The 24,643-nt window shown below is 45.2% G+C and overlaps 1 protein-coding gene across 3 annotated transcripts in view; it reads left to right on the top strand.

Annotated features, from left to right (window-relative positions):
* Positions 1-24,643, top strand: part of LOC118936674 (general transcription and DNA repair factor IIH helicase/translocase subunit XPB) — a 59,635-nt gene that overhangs the window by 13,325 nt on the left and 21,667 nt on the right. For 2 of the 3 annotated variants that reach the window (XM_090207010.1, XM_090207011.1), the window contains exons 8-12: positions 4,625-4,794; positions 6,008-6,152; positions 7,795-7,979; positions 20,679-20,881; positions 24,166-24,262. In XM_090207010.1, the coding sequence (XP_090063136.1) occupies positions 4,625-4,794; positions 6,008-6,152; positions 7,795-7,979; positions 20,679-20,881; positions 24,166-24,262 (800 nt within the window). Of the gene's footprint in view, positions 1-4,482; positions 4,795-6,007; positions 6,153-7,794; positions 7,980-20,678; positions 20,882-24,165; positions 24,263-24,643 lie in introns of those variants that run through there. The other variant, XR_016488232.1, reaches the window with a different exon arrangement.

Below are 24,643 nucleotides of genomic sequence, written 5' to 3'. Positions count from 1 at the left end.
TATGGGGTTTAATATGGGGTTTAATATGGGGTTTAATATGGTGGATAGTTGATACACTGAGTGATGGGTTTAATATGGGGTTTAATATGGGGTTTAATATGGGTTTAATATGGGGTTTAATATGGGGTTTAATATGGGGTTTAATATGGTGGATAGTTTATACACTGAGTGATGGGGTTTAATATGGGGTTTAATATGGGTTTAATATGGGGTTTAATATGGGGTTTAATATGGTGGATAGTTTATACACTGAGTGATGGGGTTTAATATGGGGTTTAATATGGGGTTTAATATGGTGGATAGTTTATACACTGAGTGATGGGGTTAATATGGGTTTTAATATGGGTTTTAATATGGGTTTTAATATGGGGTTTAATATGGGGTTTAATATGGGGTTTAATATGGGTGGATAGTTGATACACTGAGTGATGGGGTTTCAATATGGGTGGATAGTTTATACACTGAGTGATGGGGTTTAATATGGGGTTTAATATGGGGTTTGATATGGTGGATAGTTGATACACTGAGTGATGGGGTTTAATATGGGGTTTAATATGGGTTTAATATGGGGTTTAATATGGGTTTAATATGGGGTTTAATATGGTGGATAGTTTATACACTGAGTGATGGGGTTAATATGGGGTTTAATATGGGTTTAATATGGGGTTTAATATGGGGTTTAATATGGGGTTTAATATGGGGTTTAATATGGGGTTTAATATGGGTGGATAGTTAATACACTGAGTGATGGGGTTTAATATGGTGTTTAATATGGGGTTTAATATGGGTTTTAATATGGGGTTTAATATGGGTTTTAATATGGGGTTTAATATGGGTTTTAATATGGGGTTTAATATGGGTTTTAATATGGGGTTTAATATGGGTGGATAGTTAATACACTGAGTGATGGGGTTTAATATGGGGTTTAATATGGGGTTTAATATGTGGTTTAATATGGGGTTTAATATGGGGTTTAATATGGGGTTTAATATGGGGTTTAATATGGGTGGATAGTTTATACACTGAGTGATGGGTTTAATATGGGGTTTAATATGGGGTTTAATATGGGTGGATAGTTTATACACTGAGTGATGGGTTTAATATGGTGGATAGTTGATACACTGAGTGATGGGTTTAATATGGGGTTTAATATGGGGTTTAATATGGTGGATAGTTTATACACTGAGTGATGGGGTTAATATGGGGTTTAATATGGGGTTTAATATGGGGTTTAATATGGGGTTTAATATGGGTGGATAGTTGATACACTGAGTGATGGGTTTAATATGGGGTTTAATATGGGTTTAATATGGGTGGATAGTTTATACACTGAGTGATGGGATTTAATATGGGGTTTAATATGGGGTTTAATATGAGGTTTAATATGGGTTTAATATGGTGGATAGTTTATACACTGAGTGATGGGTTTAATATGGGGTTTAATATGAGGTTTAATATGGGTTTAATATGGGGTTTAATATGGGGTTTAATATGGGGTTTAATATGGTGGATAGTTGATACACTGAGTGATGGGTTTAATATGGGGTTTAATATGGGTTTAATATGGGGTTTAATATGGGTTTAATATGGGGTTTAATATGGGGTTTAATATGGGGTTTAATATGGTGGATAGTTTATACACTGAGTGATGGGGTTTAATATGGGGTTTAATATGGGGTTTAATATGGGTTTAATATGGGGTTTAATATGGGGTTTAATATGGTGGATAGTTTATACACTGAGTGATGGGTTTAATATGGTGGATAGTTTATACACTGAGTGATGGGTTTAATATGGGTTTTAATATGGGTTTTAATATGGGGTTTAATATGGGTTTTAATATGGGGTTTAATATGGGTTTTAATATGGGGTTTTAATATGGGGTTTAATATGGGGTTTAATATGGGGTTTAATATGGGGTTTGATATGGGGTTTAATATGGGTGGATAGTTGATACACTGAGTGATGGGGTTTCAATATGGGTGGATAGTTTATACACTGAGTGATGGGTTTAATATGGGTTTTAATATGGGTTTTAATATGGGGTTTAATATGGGTTTTAATATGGGGTTTAATATGGGTTTTAATATGGGGTTTTAATATGGGGTTTAATATGGGGTTTAATATGGGGTTTAATATGGGGTTTGATATGGGGTTTAATATGGGTGGATAGTTGATACACTGAGGGATGGGGTTTAATATGGGGTTTAATATGGGGTTTGATATGGTGGATAGTTGATACACTGAGTGATGGGGTTTAATATGGGTTTAATATGGGGTTTAATATGGGGTTTAATATGGGTTTAATATGGGGTTTAATATGGTGGATAGTTGATACACTGAGTGATGGGGTTTAATATGGGTTTTAATATGGGGTTTAATATGGGGTTTAATATGGGTGGATAGTTGATACACTGATTGATGGGATTTAATATGTTTTTAATATGGGGTTTAATACGGGGTTTAATATGGGTTTAATATGGGGTTTAATATGGGGTTTAATATGGGTGGATAGTTGAGACACTGCGTGATGGGGTTTAATATGGGTTTAATATGGGGTTTAATATGGGGTTTAATATGGGGTTTAATATGGTGGATAGTTTATACACTGAGTGATGGGGTTTAATATGGGGTTTAATATGGGGTTTAATATGGTGGATAGTTTATACACTGAGTGATGGGTTTTAATATGGGGTTTAATATGGGGTTTAATATGGGGTTTAATATGGGTTTTAATATGGGGTTTAATATGGGGTTTAATATGGGGTTTAATATTGGTTTAATATGGGGTTTAATATGGGGTTTGATATGGGGTTTGATATGGGGTTTGATATGGGGTTTAATATGGGTGGATAGTTGATACACTGAGTGATCGGGTTTCAATATGGGTGGATAGTTTATACACTGAGTGATGGGGTTTAATATGGGGTTTAATATGGGGTTTGATATGGTGGATAGTTGATACACTGAATGATGGGGTTTAATATGGGGTTTAATATGGGTTTAATATGGGGTTTAATATGGGGTTTAATATGGGTTCAATATGGGGTTTAATATGGGGTTTAATATGGGGTTTAATATGGTGGATAGTTGATACACTGAGTGATGGGGTTTAATATGGGGTTTAATATGGGGTTTAATATGGGGTTTAATATGGGTGGATAGTTGATACACTGAGTGATGGGGTTTAATATGTTTTTAATATGGGGTTTAATATGGGTTTAATATGGGGTTTAATATGGGGTTTAATATGGGTGGATAGTTGAGACACTGCGTGATGGGGTTTAATATGGGTTTAATATGGGGTTTAATATGGGGTTTGATATGGGGTTTAATATGGGTGGATAGTTGATACACTGAGTGATGGGGTTTAATATGGTGGATAGTTGATACACTGAGTGATGGGGTTTAATATGGGGTTTAATATGGGGTTTAATATGGGGTTTGATATGGGGTTTAATATGGGTGGATAGTTGATACACTGAGTGATGGGGTTTAATATGGGTGGATAGTTTATACACTGAGTGATGGGGTTTAATATGGGTTTAATATGGTGGATAGTTTATACACTGGGTGATGGGGTTTAATATGGGGTTTAATATGGGGTTTAATATGGGGTTTAATATGGGTGGATAGTTTATACACTGAGTAATGGGGTTAATATGGGGTTTAATATGGGGTTTAATATGGGTTTAATATGGGGTTTAATATGGGGTTCAATATGGGGTTTAATATGGGGTTTAATATGGTGGATAGTTTATACACTGAGTGATGGGGTTTAATATGGGGTTTAATGTGGGGTTTAATATGGGGTTTAATATGGTGGATAGTTGATACACTGAGTGATGGGGTTTAATATGGGGTTTAATATGGGTTTAATATGGGTTTAATATGGGGTTTAATATGGGTTTTAATATGGGGTTTAATATGGGTTTAATATGGGGTTTAATATGGGTTTAATATGGGGTTTAATATGGTGGATAGTTGATACTCTGAGTGATGGGGTTTAATATAGAGTTTAATATGGGTTTAATATGGGGTTTAATATGGTGTTTAATATGGGTTTAATATGGGGTTTAATATGGGGTTTAATATGGGGTTTAATATGGGGTTTAATATGGGTTTAATATGGGGTTTAATATGGTGGATAGTTTATACACCATATTAAACCCTTCACTCAGTGTATCGCTCCTCCTGTCCCTATCACTCCTCCTACCCCCCCTCCATCTCTCCTCCTGTCCCCATTACTCCTCCTACCCCCCTCCATCTCTCCTCCAGTCCCCATTACTCCTCCTACCCCCCCTCCATCGCTCCTCCTGTCCCCATTACTCCTCCTACCCCCCCCTCCATCTCTCCTCCTGTCCCCATTACTCCTCCTACCCCCCTCCATCTCTCATCCTGTCCCCATTACTCCTCCTACCCCCCTCCATCCCTCCTCCTACCCCCATCTCTCCTCCTCCCTCCCCCTCCTCCTCTCCCCAGGTGCGGGGAAGTCTCTAGTAGGGGTAACTGCAGCCTGTACGGTTCGTAAGCGCTGCCTGGTCCTGGGGAACAGCTCTGTGTCAGTAGAACAGTGGAAGGCTCAGTTTAAGATGTGGTCCTCCATCTCTCCTCCTCTCCCCAGGTGCGGGGAAGTCTCTAGTAGGGGTAACTGCAGCCTGTACGGTCCGTAAGCGCTGCCTGGTCCTGGGGAACAGCTCTGTGTCAGTAGAACAGTGGAAGGCTCAGTTTAAGATGTGGTCGACCATCGACGACTCTCAGATCTGCCGCTTCACCTCAGATGCCAAGGACAAGGTAAGAGACGCAGCAAATCCCCCTTCTCAACTCGGACTTTCAACAGCCACTGTGTTTTGAGCTTTTTAAAATCCCCCTTCTCAACTCGGACTTTCAACAGCCACTGTGTTTTGAGCTTTTCAAATCCCCCTTCTCAACTCGGTCTTTCAACAGCCTCTGTGTTTTGAACTTTTTAAAATCCCCCTTCTCAACTCGGACTTTCAACAGCCACTGTGTTTTGAGCTTTTTAAAATCCCCCTTCTCAACTCGGATTTTCAACAGCCTCAGTGTTTTGAGCTTTTCAAATCCCCCTTCTCAACTCGGACTTTCAACAGCCACTGTGTTTTGAGCTTTTTAGAATCCCCCTTCTCAACTCGGACTTTCAACAGCCACTGTGTTTTGAGCTTTTTAAAATCCCCCTTCTCAACTCGGACTTTCAACAGCCACTGTGTTTTGAGCTTTTTAAAATCCCCCTTCTCAACTCGGACTTTCAACAGCCTCTGTGTTTTGAGCTTTTTAAAATCCCCCTTCTCAACTCGGTCTTTCAACAGCCACTGTGTTTTGAGCTTTTTAAAATCCCCCTTCTCAACTCGGACTTTCAACAGCCACTGTGTTTTGAGCTTTTTAAAATCCCCCTTCTCAACTCGGTCTTTCAACAGCCACTGTGTTTTGAGCTTTTTAAAATCCCCCTTCTCAACTCGGTCTTTCAACAGCCACTGTGTTTTGAGCTTTTTAAAATCCCCCTTCTCAACTCGGACTTTCAACAGCCACTGTGTTTTGAGCTTTTTAAAATCCCCCTTCTCAACTCGGACTTTCAACAGCCTCTGTGTTTTGAGCTTTTTAAAATCCCCCTTCTCAACTCGGTCTTTCAACAGCCACTGTGTTTTGAGCTTTTTAAAATCCCCCTTCTCAACTCGGACTTTCAACAGCCACTGTGTTTTGAGCTTTTTAAAATCCCCCTTCTCAACTCGGACTTTCAACAGCCTCTGTGTTTTGAGCTTTTTAAAATCCCCCTTCTCAACTCGGTCTTTCAACAGCCACTGTGTTTTGAGCTTTTTAAAATCCCCCTTCTCAACTCGGACTTTCAACAGCCACTGTGTTTTGTATAATGGTCTCTTTTTACTGCTTCTTGTTTGCTTTGATTTATAAATTTCAAGTTATTGTTTTAGTTTCAAAGTGTGTTGCGGTTTTAAAATGCACTTTTAAATGAAGTTACATTTTTTTGTTTTGGAAGCCGATTGGCTGCTCGGTGGCCATCAGTACGTACAGCATGTTGGGACACACCACCAAGAGGTCTTGGGAGGCAGAGAGAGTGATGGAATGGATGAGGTCCCAGGAGTGGGGTCTCATCATCCTGGATGAGGTGCACACTATCCCTGGTGAGTCTATATGGGGTCATGGTTAAGTTAGGAGGGGTTAGGGTTAGACCACACCATCCCTGGTGAGTCTATGGGGTCAGGGGTCATGGTTAAGTTAGGAGGGGTTACGTTTAGTCCACACCGTCCCTGGTGAGTCTATGGGGTCAGGGGTCATTGTTAAGTTAGGAGGGGTTACGTTTAGTCCACACCATCCCTGGTGAGTCTTTGGGGTCAGGGGTCATGGTTAAGTTAGGAGGGGTTAGGGTTAGACCACACCATCCCTGGTGAGTCTTTGGGGTCAGGGGTCCATGGTTAAGTTAGGAGGGGTTACGTTTAGTCCACACCATCCCTGGTGAGTATGTCTATCTCTCTGTGGTAAGGGGTCAGAGGTTAAGGGGTTTTGGTTAGGAGAGTTTAGGGTTACGCGGGGTTAGAGTTGTATTGAGATGTCTGATATATCTATATCTGAGAGATAAAGAAGGATCAAGAATGTATTTAACCCCCTTATTTTTTGTCACTAAATCGTCTCCATAAACAGTATATTATAATTTTTTCCGACGGGTACCGGGGGACCTTCAGATGAGTCAAAACAACCGACCTGTACGTGTTGGTGACAGTCGCACCTTTACACAGAGGGGTTGTAACGTGGTGCCCTGGGAAGCAAGTTCAGGGAGTGAATCATTTAATAAATAAACACAACATAATACAAACAGGAAACACGAACAACAGACATGAAACTGAAATAGAAGCCCGGGGAAGGAACCAAAGGGACCGATACAAGGAAGGTAACCAGACAGGTGATGGAGTCCAGGTGAGTCTGATGAGGTGACAGGCGCGCGTAACGACGGTGACGGGTGCGCGTAACGACGGTGACAGGCGCGCGTAACGAAGGTGACGGGTGCGCGTAACGAAGGTGACGGGTGCGCGTAACGATGGTGACAGGCGCGCGTAACGAAGGTGACGGGTGCGCGTAACGACGGTGACAGGCGCGCGTAACGAAGGTGACGGGTGCGCGTAACGAAGGTGACGGGTGCGCGTAACGATGGTGACAGGCGCGCGTAACGAAGGTGACAGGCGCGCGTAACGAAGGTGACAGGCGCGCGTAACGAAGGTGACGGGTGCGCGTAACGACGGTGACAGGCGCGCGTAACGACGGTGACAGGCGCGCGTAACGACGGTGACGGGCGCGCGTAACGACGGTGACGGGCGCGCGTAACGACGGTGACGGGCGCGCGTAACGACGGTGACGGGTGAGGGGGAGGATACCTGACAAGGGGTCGTATTAATGTGTATCCCAAACCGTTCGGACGCCACAGACAGAAGTGGTCAGATCGGCTGAACCGACTTCAGACGAGGGCCCAAGACGCTACAGACAGAAGTTGTCAGATCGGCTCAACCGAGGGCCCAAGACGCCACAGACAGAAGTTGTCAGATCGGCTCAACCGAGGGCCCAAGACGCCACAGACAGAAGTTGTCAGATCGGCTGAACCGACTCCAGACGAGGGCCCAAGACGCTACAGTCGATTTTATGAGAAGACGGGATTTTCAGTTAAACTTCAGGAGTTTAACTGACAGAACACCAGAAAATCTGTTTCTCACTTCTGTGATGTTTCCAAAACATTTATCTAATAATGTCCGCGTTGTCTCCCCCCCCCCCGTGTAGCTAAGATGTTCCGTCGGGTTCTGACCATTGTCCAGGCCCACTGTAAGCTGGGTCTGACCGCTACGCTGGTCCGAGAGGACGACAAGATCGTTGATCTCAACTTCCTGATTGGGCCCAAGCTGTTCGAGGCGAACTGGATGGAGCTCCAGAACAACGGATACATCGCTAAGGTCCAGTGTGCCGAGGTTAGTCCGTCTGTGTGGGGATAAACCTGGGTTAAACCTGGGTTAAACCTGAGGTTAGTCCGTCTGTGTGGGGATAAACCTGGGTTAAACCTGGGTTAAACCTGGGTTAGTCCGTCTGTGTGGGGATAAACCTGGGTTAAACCTGGGTTAAACCTGGGTTAGTCCGTCTGTGTGGGGATAAACCTGGGTTAGTCCGTCTGTGTGGGGATAAACCTGGGTTAAACCTGGGTTAAACCTGGGTTAGTCCGTCTGTGTGGGGATAAACCTGGGTTAAACCTGGGTTAAACCTGGGTTAGTCCGTCTGTGTGGGGATAAACCTGGGTTAAACCTGGGTTAAACCTGGGTTAGTCCGTCTGTGTGGGGATAAACCTGGGTTAGTCCGTCTGTGTGGGGATAAACCTGGGTTAGTCCGTCTGTGTGGGGATAAACCTGGGTTAGTCCGTCTGTGTGGGGATAAACCTGGGTTAAACCTGGGTTAAACCTGGGTTAGTCCGTCTGTGTGGGGATAAACCTGGGTTAGTCCGTCTGTGTGGGGATAAACCTGGGTTAGTCCGTCTGTGTGGGGATAAACCTGGGTTAAACCTGGGTTAAACCTGGGTTAGTCCGTCTGTGTGGGGATAAACCTGGGTTAAACCTGGGTTAAACCTGGGTTAGTCCGTCTGTGTGGGGATAAACCTGGGTTAAACCTGGGTTAAACCTGGGTTAGTCCGTCTGTGTGGGGATAAACCTGGGTTAGTCCGTCTGTGTGGGGATAAACCTGGGTTAAACCTGGGTTAAACCTGGGTTAGTCCGTCTGTGTGGGGATAAACCTGGGTTAGTCCGTCTGTGTGGGGATAAACCTGGGTTAAACCTGGGTTAAACCTGGGTTAGTCCGTCTGTGTGGGGATAAACCTGGGTTAGTCCGTCTGTGTGGGGATAAACCTGGGTTAAACCTGGGTTAAACCTGGGTTAGTCCGTCTGTGTGGGGATAAACCTGGGTTAAACCTGGGTTAAACCTGGGTTAGTCCGTCTGTGTGGGGATAAACCTGGGTTAAACCTGGGTTAAACCTGGGTTAGTCCGTCTGTGTGGGGATAAACCTGGGTTAGTCCGTCTGTGTGGGGATAAACCTGGGTTAGTCCGTCTGTGTGGGGATAAACCTGGGTTAGTCCGTCTGTGTGGGGATAAACCTGGGTTAAACCTGGGTTAAACCTGGGTTAGTCCGTCTGTGTGGGGATAAACCTGGGTTAGTCCGTCTGTGTGGGGATAAACCTGGGTTAGTCCGTCTGTGTGGGGATAAACCTGGGTTAAACCTGGGTTAAACCTGGGTTAGTCCGTCTGTGTGGGGATAAACCTGGGTTAAACCTGGGTTAAACCTGGGTTAGTCCGTCTGTGTGGGGATAAACCTGGGTTAAACCTGGGTTAAACCTGGGTTAGTCCGTCTGTGTGGGGATAAACCTGGGTTAGTCCGTCTGTGTGGGGATAAACCTGGGTTAAACCTGGGTTAAACCTGGGTTAGTCCGTCTGTGTGGGGATAAACCTGGGTTAGTCCGTCTGTGTGGGGATAAACCTGGGTTAAACCTGGGTTAAACCTGGGTTAGTCCGTCTGTGTGGGGATAAACCTGGGTTAGTCCGTCTGTGTGGGGATAAACCTGGGTTAGTCCGTCTGTGTGGGGATAAACCTGGGTTAGTCCGTCTGTGTGGGGATAAACCTGGGTTAAACCTGGGTTAAACCTGGGTTAGTCCGTCTGTGTGGGGATAAACCTGGGTTAGTCCGTCTGTGTGGGGATAAACCTGGGTTAGTCCGTCTGTGTGGGGATAAACCTGGGTTAGTCCGTCTGTGTGGGGATAAACCTGGGTTAGTCCGTCTGTGTGGGGATAAACCTGGGTTAGTCCGTCTGTGTGGGGATAAACCTGGGTTAGTCCGTCTGTGTGGGGATAAACCTGGGTTAGTCCGTCTGTGTGGGGATAAACCTGGGTTAGTCCATCATCCATACCTGTACCAGTCTGTGTGGGGATAAACCTGGGTTAGTCTGTCATCCTGTACTAGTCTGTGTGGGGATAAACCTGGGTTAGTCTGTCATCCTGTACCAGTCTGTGTGGGGATAAACCTGGGTTAGTCCGTCATCTGTACCAGTCTGTGTGGGGATAAACCTGGGTTAGTCCATCATCCTGTACCAGTCTGTGTGGGGATAAACCTGGGTTAGTCCATCATCCTGTACCAGTCTGTGTGGGGATAAACCTGGGTTAGTCCGTCATCCTGTACCAGTCTGTGTGGGGATAAACCTGGGTTAGTCCATCATCCTGTACCAGTCTGTGTGGGGATAAACCTGGGTTAGTCCATCATCCTGTACCAGTCTGTGTGGGGATAAACCTGGGTTAGTCCGTCATCCTGTACCGGTCTGTGTGGGGGATAAACCTGGGTTAGTCCATCATCCTGTACCAGTCTATGTGGGGATAAACCTGGGTTAGTCCGTCATCCTGTACCAGTCTGTGTGGGGATAAACCTGGGTTAGTCCATCATCCTGTACCAGTCTGTGTGGGGATAAACCTGGGTTAGTCCGTCATCCTGTACCAGTCTGTGTGGGGGATAAACCTGGGTTAGTCCATCATCCTGTACCAGTCTATGTGGGGATAAACCTGGGTTAGTCTGTCATCCATACCTGTCTGTGTGGGGATAAACCTGGGTTAGTCAGTCATCCTGTACCAGTCTGTGTGGGGATAAACCTGGGTTAGTCTGTCATCCTGTACCAGTCTGTGTGGGGATAAACCTGGGTTAGTCTGTCATCCATACCTTTACCAGTCTGTGTGGGGATAAACCTGGGTTAGTCAGTCATCCATACCTGTACCAGTCTGTGTGGGGATAAACCTGGGTTAGTCTGTCATCCATACCTTTACCAGTCTGTGTGGGGATAAACCTGGGTTAGTCAGTCATCCATACCTGTACCAGTCTGTGTGGGGATAAACCTGGGTTAGTCTGTCATCCATACCTGTACCAGTCTGTGTGGGGATAAACCTGGGTTAGTCTGTCATCCTGTACCAGTCTGTGTGGGGATAAACCTGGGTTAGTCTGTCATCCATACCTTTACCAGTCTGTGTGGGGATAAACCTGGGTTAGTCTGTCATCCATACCTGTACCAGTCTGTGTGGGGATAAACCTGGGTTAGTTCGTCATCCTGTACCAGTCAGTGTGGGGATAAACCTGGGTTAGTCCATCATCCTGTACCAGTCTGTGGGGATAAACCTGGGTTAGTCCATCATCCTGTACCAGTCTGTGTGGGGATAAACCTGGGTTAGTCTGTCATCCATACCTGTACCAGTCTGTGTGGGGATAAACCTGGGTTAGTCTGTCATCCTGTACCAGTCTGTGTGGGGATATATGGGGACAGAGCTATATAGTATATTAGAAGGGTATATGGGGACAGAGCTATATAGTATATTAGAAGGGTTTATGGGGACAGAGCTATATAGTATATTAGAAGGGTATATGGGGACAGAGCTATATAGTATATTAGAAGGGTTTATGGGGACAGAGCTATATAGTATATTAGAAGGGTTTATGGGGACAGAGCTATATAGTATATTAGAAGGGTATATGGGGACAGAGCTATATAGTATATTAGAAGGGTTTATGGGGACAGAGCTATATAGTATATTAGAAGGGTATATGGGGACATAGCTATATAGTATATTAGAAGGGTTTATGGGGACAGAGCTATATAGTATATTAGAAGGGTTTATTGGGACAGAGCTATATAGTATATTAGAAGGGTATATGGGGACAGAGCTATATAGTATATTAGAAGGGTATTTGAGGACAGAGCTATATAGTATATTAGAAGGGTATTTGAGGACAGAGCTATATAGTATATTAGAAGGGTATATCAGGACAGATCTGTTGACCACATTAGAAGGGTATTTGGGGACAGAGCTATAAAGTATATTAGAAGGGTATATCAGGACAGAGCTGTTGACCACATTAGAAGGGTATATGGGGACAGAGCTATATAGTATATTAGAAGGGTATTTGGGGACAGAGCTGTTGACCACGTTTTGGGTCAGCCCCAACGTGATCTAGGAAGTGTTTGGGGTTTCTGTCTTAAACCTTGTTAGTTCATCAAAATGAGCGAGAGGGCTGAAGTAATCAGGATTACTGTACGTGAGCTTGAGAATAATCCAGACTTTATTTTTCGGAGAAGTCTGAAGCTAATTCTTTGTGAACTGGTGTGACCTGCTGGACCATAAAGCCCACGCTATGTGGTAATCACCTGCCTGCCAACGGCTGTCGTTCAGGGGTGGGAAACCCCAGTCCTCGAGGGCCTGATTTGGTGTCACACTTGTTCTCCATCCGTAGCAAACACAGCTGATTCATCAAATGTCATTCTAAACTGAAGATTAGCATAAGGTGATTATTGGAGTCAGGTGTGTTAGCTGGGGACCTGGGGGTAAAACTGTGTCACCAATCAGGCCCTCGAGGACTGGAGTTGCCCACCTCAGTGTTTCCAGACACTGAGGGGGGGGCTGTCCTCTTTAGATCTCTATTGGTCCTCAGGGGGTTTAACTGACCTGAAGAGGTTCTGGTCTCAGGGGGTTTAACTGACCTGAAGAGGTTCTGGTCTCAGGGGGTTTAACTGACCTGAAGAGGTTCTGGTCTCAGGGGGTTTAACTGACCTGAAGAGGTTCTGGTCTCAGGGGGTTTAACTGACCTGAAGAGGTTCTGGTCTCAGGGGGTTTAACTGACCTGAAGAGGTTCTGGTCTCAGGGGGTTTAACTAACCTGAAGAGGTTCTGCTGTATGTTTGTTTTGTGGGACACAGGAAGTGTAGAATAATGGGCATAAAAGAGAAAGGTCACAGGAAACCGTCCTGCTTTTCACATCATTGATGCCCAGCAGGGGTTCTTGACCCCAGCAAGATTAGCTACAGCGTGTGGAGTAGATAATGGGAATCCTAATGAAGTAATTAACTAGGCCTGATCTCGATCCCAAAACCCTTACGTCATCCTATCCAGCCTGGTTTCACCTGATCTGACTTCCCATCTTTTTTAATTAGTTTTCAAACATCCGTTTACAATTCAACATTTCGTCAATTAGGGAGGGTAGGAAGTAGACTCCAACAACACATTAGTAACATGAGGCTCTGTGTGGACGGTGTGCTGGACTAACAGGTAGAGGGTAGGAAGTAGACTCCAACAACACATTAGTAACATGAGGCTCTATGTGGACAGTGTGCTGGACTAACAGGTAGAGAGTAGGAAGTAGACTCCAACAACACATTAGTAACATGAGGCTTTGTGTGGACAGTGTGCTGGAGAAACAGATAGAGGGTAGAGGTGTTGACCTCCGATGTCCTGGTTTCATTCCCAACCTGGTCCTCAACACCATCATCACTACCTGACCACCACCACCAGCTTCCTATTGGCTTACGCCCTACTGGGAGGGGACTAGTATCACTATGGAAACGTCGGTGATGTCATTATTACGTCCAGCGCGTTGTTTTTTTTCTAGACGACGATATACACCGCTCAAACAAATAAAGGGAACACTTAAACAACACAATGTAACTCCAAGTCAATCACACTTATGTGAAATCAAACTGTCCACTCAGGAAGCAACACTGATTGACAATAAATTTCACATGCTGTTGTGCAAATGGGATAGACAACAGGTGGAAATTATAGGCATTTAGCAAGACACCCCCAATAAAGGAGTGGTTCTGCAGGTGGTGACCACAGACCACTTCTCAGTTCCTATGCTTCCTGGCTGATGTTTTGGTCACTTTTGAATGCTGGCGGTGCGTTCACTCTAGTGGTAGCATGAGACGGAGTCTACAACCCACACAAGTGGCTCAGGTTGTGCAGCTCACCCAGGATGGCACATCAATGCGAGCTGTGGCAAGAAGGTTTGCTGTGTCTGTCAGCGTAGTGTCCAGAGCATGGAGGCGCTACCAGGAGACAGGCCAGTACATCAGGAGACAGGCCAGTACATCAGGAGACGTGGAGGAGGCCGGAGGAGGGCAACAACCCAGCAGCAGGACCGCTACCTCTGCCTTTGTGCAAGGAGGAGCAGGAGGAGCACTGCCAGAGCCCTGCAAAATGACCTCCCCTAGACAATATATTTTTTCTTTAGTAAACTAATCAGTATGCAGAATGTTCTAAGGGTCAGGCCAGCTTGGCCTCGTCATTGGCACAATCCTTTTTTGGATTGTTGACAATCTATGCAAGACAGACAGATGATTGCAAAATGGCCACAAATGTGCATGTGTCTGCTCAAACGGTCAGAAACACTCCATAAGGGTGGTATGAGGGCCCGACGTCCACAGGTGGGGGTTGTGCTTACAGCCCAACACCGTGCAGGACGTTTGGCATTTGCCAGAGAACACCAAGATCCTCAGACCCCTTGTGAGACCATATGCTGGTGTGGTTGGCCCTGGGTTCCTCCTAATGCAAGACAATGCTAGACCTCATGTGGCTGGAGTGTGTCAGCAGTTCCTGCAAGAGGAAGGCTATGGACTGGCCCGCCCGTTCCCCAGACCTGAATCCAATTGAGCACATCTGGGACATCATGTCTCGCTCCATCCACCAACCATATTAGAAGGGTTGCACCACAGACTGTCCAGGAGTTGGAGGATGCTTTACTCCAGGTCTGGGAGGAGATCTCTCAGGAGACCATCTGCCACCTCATCAGGAGCATGCCCAGTCGTTGTAGGGAGGTCATACAGGCACGTGGAGGCCCCACACACTACTGAGCCTCATTTTGACTTGTTTTAAGGACATTACATCAAAGTTGGATCAGCCTGTAGTGTGGTTTTCCACTTTAATTTTGAGTGTGACTCCAAACCCAGACCTCCATGGGTTGATACATTAGATTTCCATTGATAATTTTTGTGTGATTTTGTTGTCAGCACATTCAACTATGTAAAGAAAAAAGTATTTAATAAGAATATTTCATTCATTCAGATCTAGGATGTGTTATTTTAGTGTTCCCTTTATATTTTTGAGCAGTGTATATTAGAAGGGTATTTGGGGACAGAGATACAGTGGGGCAAAAAAGTATTTAGTCAGCCACCAATTGTGCAAGTTCTCCCACTTAAAAAGATGAGAGAGGCCTGTAATTTTCCTCATAGGTACACTTCAACTACGACAGACAAAATTAGGAAATAAAATCCAGAAAATCACATTGTAGGATTTTTAATCTATTTATTTGCAAATTATGGTGGAAAATAAGTATTTGGTCACCTATAAACAAGCAAGATTTCTGGCTCTCACAGACTTTTTTAAGAGGCTCCTCTGTCCTCCACTCATTACCTGTATTAATGGCACCTGTTTGAAGTTGTTATCACTATAAAAGACACCTGTCCACAACCTCAAACAGTCACACTCCAAACTCCACTATGGCCAAGACCAAAGAGCTGTCAAAGGACACCAGAAACAAAATTGTAGACCTGCACCAGGCTGGGAAGACTGAATCTGCAATAGGTAAGCAGCTTGGTTTGAAGAAATCAACTGTGGGAGCAATTATTAGGAAATGGAAGACATACAAGACCACTGATAATCTCCCTCGATCTGGGGCTCCACGCAAGATCTCACCCCGTGGGGTCAAAATGATCACAAGAACGGTGAGCAAAAATTCCAGAACCACACGGGGGGACCTAGTGAATGACCTGCAGAGAGCTGGGACCAAAGTAACAAAGCCTACCATCAGTAACACACTACGCCGCCAGGGACTCAAATCCTGCAGTGCCAGACGTGTCCCCCTGCTTAAGCCAGTACATGTCCAGGCCCGTCTGAAGTTTGCTAGAGAGCATTTGGATGATCCAGAAGAACATTGGCAGAATGTCATATGGTCAGATGAAACCAAAATATAACTTTTTGGTAAAAACTCAACTCGTCGTGTTTGGAGGACAAATAATGCTGAGTTGCATCCAAAGAACACCATACCTACTGTGAAGCATGAGGGTAGAAACATCATGCTTTGGGGCTGTTTTCTGCAAAGGGACCAGGACGACTGATCCGTGTAAAGGAAAGAATGAATGGGGCCATGTATCGTGAGATTTTGAGTGAAAACCTCCTTCCATCAGCAAGGGCATTGAAGATGAAACGTGGCTGGGTCTTTCAGCATGATCCCAAACACACCGCCCAGGCAACGAAGGAGTGGCTTCGTAAGAAGCATTTCAAGGTCCTGGAGTGGCCTAGCCAGTCTCCAGATCTCAACCCCATAGAAAATCTTTGAAGGGAGTTGAAAGTCTGTGTTGCCCAGCAACAGCCCCAAAACATCACTGCTCTAGAGGAGATCTGCATGGAGGAATGGGCCAAAATACCAGCAACAGTGTGTGAAAACCTTGTGAAGACTTACAGAAAACGTTTGACCTCTGTCATTGCCAACAAAGGGTATATAACAAAGTATTGAGAAACTTTTGTTATTGACCAAATATTTATTTTCCACCATAATTTGCAAATAAATTCATTAAAAATCCTACAATGTGATTTTCTGGATTTTTTTTCTCCCTTTGTCTGCCATAGTTGACGTGTACCTATGATGAAAAGTACAGGCCTCTCTCATCTTTTTAAGTGGGAGAACTTGCACAATTGGTGGCTGACTAAATACTTTTTTGCTCCACTGTATATAGTAAATTAGAAGGGTATTTGGGGACAGAGCTATATAGTATATTAGAAGGGTATTTGGGGACAGAGCTATATATTATATTAGAAGGGTATTTGAGGACAGAGCTATATAGTATATTAGAAGGGTATATGGGGAAAGAGCTATAGTATATTAGAATAGTATTTGGGGACAGAGCTATATAGTATATTAGAAGGGTATATGGGGACAGAGTTATATAGTATATTAGAAGGGTATATATCAGGACAGATCTGTTGACCACATTAGAAGGGTATTTGGGGACAGAGCTATATAGTATATTAGAAGGGTATTTGGGGACAGAGCTATATAGTATATTAGAAGGGTATTTGGGGACAGAGCTATATAGTATATTAGAAGGGTATATCAGGACAGATCTGTTGACCACATTAGAAGGGTATTTGGGGACAGAGCTATAAAGTATATTAGAAGGGTATATCAGGACAGAGCTGTTGACCACATTAGAAGGGTATTTGGGGACAGAGCTGTTGACCACATTAGAAGGGTATATGGGGACAGAGCTATATAGTATATTAGAAGGGTACTTGGGGACAGGGCTGTTGACCACGTTTTGGGTCAGCCCCAACGTGATCTAGGAAGTGTTTGGTGTTTCTGTCTTAAACCTTGTTAGTTCATCAAAATGAGTGAGAGGGCTGAAGTAATCAGGATTACTGTACGTGAGCTTGAGAATAATCCAGACTTTATTTTTCTGAGAAGTCTGAAGCTAATTCTTTGTGAACTGGTGTGAACTGCTGTACCATAAAGCCCACGCTATGTGGTAATCACCTGACGCTAACAAGGCAGACTACACCGCTCGCGTTGCAAAATAAATTTAGAAATCTATATTATTCAACTATTGCACCCGCACTGCTCCCGCGCGCCAACGAGTGTCTGCGTTGCCGAGGGCTAAAATAGAAGTCAGTTCTATTTCTGACGCAGATCACGCTACAAGTCCTGCCTCTTCCATCTCCTCGAACGACGTCAGTGGCGGTAATGCACCTAATTTATGAAAGTTGCCAATCGCAATATAAAGTCAAGAGAAGAAAAGGCCTGGAAGGAGGAGAGACGACTAGAAAAGATTCGGTTGACCGTTTTATGTGTGGATTAATTGTCGGAGTAGAGGACCTTGTGCATTTCAGGTAAAATAACAACCCAACAATGTTTATATCCCAGGACAAATTAGCTAGCAACAGCAAGCTAGCTAAACAGGACAAATAATCTAGCAACAGCAAGCTAGCTAAATAGGACAAATAATCTAGCAACAGCAAGCTAGCTAAATAGGACAAATAATCTAGCAACAGCAAGCTAGCTAAATAGGACAAATAATCTAGCAACAGCAAACTAGCTAAATAGGACAAATAATCTAGCAACAGCAAGCTAGCTAAATAGAACAAATAATCTAGCAACAGCAAGCTAGCTAAATAGGACAAATAATCTAGCAACAGCAAGCTAGCTAAATAGGACAAATAATCTAGCAACAGCAAGCTAGCTAAATAGGACAAATAATCTAGCAACAGCAAGCTAGCTAAATAGGACAAATAATCTAGCAACAGCAAGCTAGCTAAATAGGACAAATAATCTAGCAACAGCAAGGAAGGCTGAATTGCCGTACATGTTTAATGCTTTTCGTCCCCAAATTAAGAGAATTGTTTCAGAGTTTGTTTTGATATTTTATCCTGCGTGTCGTGATCGCGTTTGATGTAGGGGACAAAATACATTTATGCACGATGGCGCACGATGGCGCACGATGGCACACGATGGCGCACGATGGCACACGATGGCACACGATGGCGCACGATGGCGCACGATGGCAAACGATGGCGCACGATGGCACACCATGGCACACCATGGCGCAGGCGTGCAGCCGGTTTGGGTTCACAGCTGATTCATCAAATGTCATTCTAAACTGAAGATCAGGATTAGGTGATTGGAACAAGTTGGGGGGTGGCTGTCCTCTTCAGATCTCTATTGGTCCTCAAGGGGGGGTGTCCCCTTTAGATCTCTTTTGGTCCTCAACAGGGGGGGGGGGCTGTCCTCTTTAGATCTCTATTGGTCCTCAAGGGGGGAGGGGGGGTTGTCCTCTTTCCACCTCTATTGGTCCTCAAGGGGGGGGGGGGGTGTCCTCTTTAGATCTCTATTGGTCCTCAAGGGGGGGGGGGGGGGGTCTGTCCTCTTTAGATCTCTATTGGTCCTCAAGGGGGGGGGGGGGGGGCTGTAGTTCCAGTCCTCAAGGGGGGGGGGGGGGGGGCTGTAGTTCCAGTCCTCAAGGGGGGCTGTCGTTCAGGGGTGGGAAACCCCAGTCCTCGGGGGGGGGGCTGTCGTTCAGGGGTGGGAAACCCCAGTCCTCAAGGGACTCATTTGGTGTCACACTTGTTCTCCATCCGTAGCAAACACAGCTGATTCATCAAATGTCATTCTAAACTGAAGATCAGGATTAGGTGATTGGAACAAGTTGGGGGGTGGCTGTCCTCTTCAGATCTCTATTGGTCCTCAAGGGGGGGGGGGGGGGGTGTGTCCTCTTTAGATCTCTTTTGGTCCTCAACAGGGGGGGGGGGGCTGTCCTCTTTAGATCTCTATTGGTCCTCAAGGGGGGGGGGGGGGGGGGCTGTCCTCTTTAGATCTCTATTGGTCATCAAGGGAGGGGGGGGGCTGTCCTCCTTTAGATCTCTATTGATCCTCAAGGGGGGGGGGGGGCTGTCCTCTTTAGATCTCTATTGGTCCTCAAGGGGGGGGGGGCTGTCCTCTTTAGATCTCTATTGGTCATCAAGGGAGGGGGGGGGGCTGTCCTCCTTTAGATCTCTATTGATCCTCAAGGGGGGGGGGGGGGGCTGTCCTCTTTAGATCTCTATTGGTCCTCAAGGAGGGGGGACTGTCCTCTTTAGATCTCTATTGGTCCTCAAGGAGGGGGGGGCTGTCCTCTTTAGATCTCTATTGATCCTCAAGGAGGGGGGGGGGGCTGTCCTCTTTAGATCTCTATTGATCCTCAAGGAGGGGGGGGGGGGCTGTCCTCTTTAGATCTCTATTGGTCCTCAAAGGGGGGGGGGGCTGTCCTCTTTCCACCTCTATTGGTCCTCGGGGGGGGGGGGGGGGGGGCTGTCCTCTTTAGATCTCTGTTGGTCCTCAAGAGGGGGGGCTGTCCTCTTTTTATCTCTATTGGTCCTCAAGGAGGGGGGGGCTGTCCTCTTTAGATCTCTGCCTAGTTAAATAAAGTTGTTTTTTTAACATGTTGATTCCCATGGGATAATTACTATCAGAGGACCTAGGAGTTGGCTGAAAAAGCAGTATGTTTTTTTTTTAAATAAATACAAATCTTTATTTTTACCAGGTTCGTCTCATTGAGGTTTAAAACCATATTTCCTGAGAGACACCAGGAAATCAACACACATTTCCAGTCGCCATGACAACATCAAACACAAACAGTTTAAATCATTTACACATTGAACAGGCAATCATTATTTGGGGGACTTGTGGTGTCAAAAACAGTGAGTGATAGCCTGAATTCAAAGTTGATTTAAAACATAAAATAATAATTCACAAATCCCTACAATTCCCTATAACGTAGTTTTAAAAATAAATACAAATAATAATACGATTTTTGCAAAAACTGTAATCTTCTGTTTCACCGAGTCGTTGCTGAACCACTCCACAAATGTCTTGTTAACAAACTATAGTTTCGGCAAGTCGGTTAGGACATCTACTTTGTGCAGGACACAGGTAATTTTTCCAACAATTGTTTGACAGACCGATTATTTAACTTATAATTCACTGCATCACAATTCCAGTGGGTCAGAAGTTTACATACACTAAGTTGACTGTGCCTTTTAAACAGCTTGGAAAATTCCAGAAAATGACGTCATGGCTTTAGAAGCTTCTGATTGGCTAATTAACATAATTTCAGTCAATTGGAGGTGTACCTGTGGATGTATTTCAAGGCCTACCTTCAAACTCAGTGTCCTCTTTGCTTGACGTCATGAGGAAAATCAATAAATCAGCCAAGACCTCAGGAAAAAAAGATGAATAACACACGTACTACTTTACAAGCACATAGAAATGTGTAGTTTGACGTCAGAATGTCCTTCGTCTAGGTGTGGTGTCCGATGTCCCCGGAGTTTTACCGGGAATACGTGGCCATCAAGACGAAGAGACGTATTCTCCTCTACACCATGAACCCCAACAAGTTCAGAGCCTGTCAGTTCCTCATCAAGTTCCACGAGAGACGCAACGACAAGATCATGGTGTTCGCCGACAACGTCTTCGCTCTGAAGGAGTACGCTATCCGCCTCAACAAGTAGGTAGAGAGACACACACACACACACACACACACACACACACACAGCTATCCGCCTCAACAAGTAGGTAGAGAGAGACACACACACACACACACACACAAACACAGCTATCCGCCTCAACAAGTAGGTAGAGAGACACACACACATACAGCTATCCGCCTCAACAGGTAGGTAGAAAGAGACACACAAGCAGATCAACGACGTCATCCCCACAGTGACCGGACCTGCAGTGCATTCTGGACTTATTCAGACCCCTTCCCCCTTTTCCACATTTTGTTCCGTTAAAAATTCTCATCAATCTACACACAATACCCCATAATGACATCACAATACCCCATAATGACATCACAATACCCCATAATGACATCACAATACCCCATAATGACATCACAATACCCCATAATGACATCACAATACCCCATAATGACATCACAATACCCCATAATAATGAAGCAAAAACAGGTTTTTAGACAGAAATACCTCATTTACAATGAGTATTCAGACCCTTTGCTATGAGACTTGAAATTGAGCTCAGGTGCGTCCTGTTTCCATTGATCATCCTTGAGATGTTTCTACAACTTGATTGGAGTCCACCTGTCGTAAATTCAATTGATTGGACATGATTTGGAAAGGTACACACCTGTCTATATAATGTCCTACAGTTGACAGAACAAAATCCAAGCCATGAGGTCGAAGGAATCGTCCGTAGAGCGCCGAGACAGGATTGTGTCGAGGCACAGATCTGGGGAAGGGTACCAAAACATTTCTGCAGCATTGAAGATCCCCAAAAACACAGTGGCCTCCATCATTCTTAAATGGAAGAAGTTTGGAACCACCAAGACTCTTCCTAGAGCTGGTCGCCCGGCCAAACTGAGCAATTGGGGAAGAAGGGCCTTGGTCAGGGAGCCAACCAAGAACCTGATGGTCACTCTAACAGAGCTCCAGAGTTCCTCTGTGGGGATCGGAGAACCTTCCAGAAGGACAACCATCTCTACAGCACTCCACCAATCAGGCTTTTATGGTAGAGTGGACAGACAGAAGCCACTTCTCAGTAAAAGATACATGACAGCCCGCTTGGAGTTTGCCAAAAGGCCCCTAAAGGACTCTGACCATGAGAAACAAGATTTTCTGATCTGATGAAACCAAGATTGAACTTTTTGGCCTGAATGCCAAGCTTCACATCTGGAGGAAACCTGGCACCATCCCTACGGTGAAGCATGGTGGTGGCAGCATCATGCTGAGGGGATGTTTTTCAGCGGCAGGGACTGGGAGACTAGTCAGGATCGAGGGAAAGATGAACAGAGTAAAGTACAGAGAGATCCTTGATGACAACCTGCTCCAGAGCGCCCAGGACCTCAGACTGGGGCGAAGGGTCACCTTCTAATACAGGACAACGATCCTAAGCACACAGCCAAGACAACACAGGAGCGGCTTCGGGACAACTCTCTGAATGTCCTTGAGTGGCCCAGCCAGAGCCCGGACTTTAACATCTCTGGAGAGACCTGAAAATAGCTGTGCAGCGACGCTCCCCATCCAACCTGACAGAGCTTGAGAGGATCTGCAGAGAAAAATAGGAGAAACTCCCCAAATACAGGTGTGCCAAGCTTGTAGCGACATACCCAAGAAGACTCAACAAGGCTGTAATCGCTGCCAAAGGTGCTTCAACAAAGTACTGAGTAAAGGGTCTGAATACTTATGTAAATGTGATATCCGTTTTTTGGGGGGGTGAGGGAAGAATAAAAAATAAAAAACAAGAGTGTTTGCTTTATCATCATGATGTCATCACGGGGTAATGTCTGTAGAACGTTTTGTTTCCTCATTTAAGGAAAAAAAAGTAGAAAAATGTGGAGAAAGTCAAGAGGTCTGAATACTTTCTGAATGCTCTGTTATTACCTCGTACCTCAGCACATTGGTACTGGTACTTCCTGTATATAGCCATGTTATTACCTCGTACCTCAGCACATTGGTACTGGTACTTCCTGTATATAGCCATGTTATTACCTCGTACCTCAGCACATTGGGACTGGTACTTCCTGTATATAGCCATGTTATTACCTCGTACCTCAGCACATTGACTCAGTACTGGTACCATGTGTATACAGCCATGTTATTACCTCGTACCTCAGCACATTGACTCAGTACTGGTACCATGTGTATACAGCCATGTTATTACCTCGTACCTCAGCGCATTGACTCAGTACTGGTACTTCCTGTATATAGCCATGTTATTACCTCGTACCTCAGCACATTGACTCAGTACTGGTACTTCCTGTATATAGCCATGTTATTACCTCGTACCTCAGCACATTGACTCAGTACTGGTACTTCCTGTATATAGCCATGTTATTACCTCGTACCTCAGCACATTGACTCAGTACTGGTACCATGTGTATATAGCCATGTTATTACCTCATACCCCCCCATATCTAACGTCTCTCTCCTCTCAGGCCCTGTATCTAACGTCTCTCTCCTCTCAGGCCCTGTATCTAACATCTCTCTCCTCTCAGGCCCTGTATCTAACATCTCTCTCCTCTCAGGCCCTGTATCTAACGTCTCTCTCCTCTCAGGCCCTGTATCTAACATCTCTCTCCTCTCAGGCCCTGTATCTAACATCTCTCTCCTCTCAGGCCCTGTATCTAACGTCTCTCTCCTCTCAGGCCCTGTATCTAACGTCTCTCTCCTCTCAGGCCCTGTATCTAACGTCTCTCTCCTCTCAGGCCCTGTATCTAACATCTCTCTCCTCTCAGGCCCTGTATCTAACGTCTCTCTCCTCTCAGGCCCTGTATCTAACGTCTCTCCTCTCAGGCCCTGTATCTAACGTCTCTCCTCTCAGGCCCTGTATCTAACGTCTCTCTCCTCTCAGGCTCTGTATCTAACGTCTCTCCCCTCTCAGGCCCTATATCTAACGTCTCTCTCCTCTCAGGCCCTGTATCTAACGTCCCTCTCCTCTCAGACCCTATATCTAACATATCTCTCCTCTCAGGCCCTGTATCTAACATCTCTCTCCTCTCAGTCCCTGTATCTAACGTCTCTCTCCTCTCAGGCCCTGTATCTAACGTCTCTCTCCTCTCAGGCCCTGTATCTAACATCTCTCTCCTCTCAGTCCCTGTATCTAACGTCTCTCTCCTCTCAGGCCCTGTATCTAACGTCTCTCTCCTCTCAGGCCCTGTATCTAACGTCTCTCTCCTCTCAGGCCCTGTATCTAACATCTCTCTCCTCTCAGGCCCTGTATCTAACGTCTCTCTCCTCTCAGGCCCTGTATCTAACGTCTCTCTCCTCTCAGGCCCTACATCTATGGCCCCACCTCTCAGGGAGAGAGGATGCAGATCCTACAGAACTTTAAACACAACCCCAAGATCAACACCATCTTCATCTCCAAGGTAACCAACTCTTACCCCCATCACGTGTCTCCAAGGTAACCAACCCCTCCCCCATCACATAATATCTCCAAGGTTACCTGGGCTGTATTCATCTCCAAACGGGGAGAGACCTTAAGTGAATTTGTCCCTGTAGAAACATTTATTTATTTTTCGTTTGCGAAATGTTTTCCTATAGTTTGAATGAATACACCCCTGGGTTGAGTGGCTCAGTCTGTCGTCTGGCGTTGCCGTGATACGGGGGGATGACTGAGGGTTTCTGGGTAAGGACAGCCGGATGTATTTGTAGTGTGGTTTCTTTTCCTCTTCTGCCGTCATGTGGAGAGGCACCGTCATGTGGAGAGGCACCGTCATGTGGAGAGGCACCGTCATGTGGAGAGGCAC

The sequence above is a fragment of the Oncorhynchus mykiss genome, chromosome 18 (assembly GCF_057628025.1).
Source record: "Oncorhynchus mykiss isolate SJ-2025 chromosome 18, ASM5762802v1, whole genome shotgun sequence".
Taxonomy (NCBI): Eukaryota; Metazoa; Chordata; class Actinopteri; order Salmoniformes; family Salmonidae; genus Oncorhynchus; species Oncorhynchus mykiss.
This window is presented reverse-complemented; position numbering and strand designations above follow the sequence as displayed.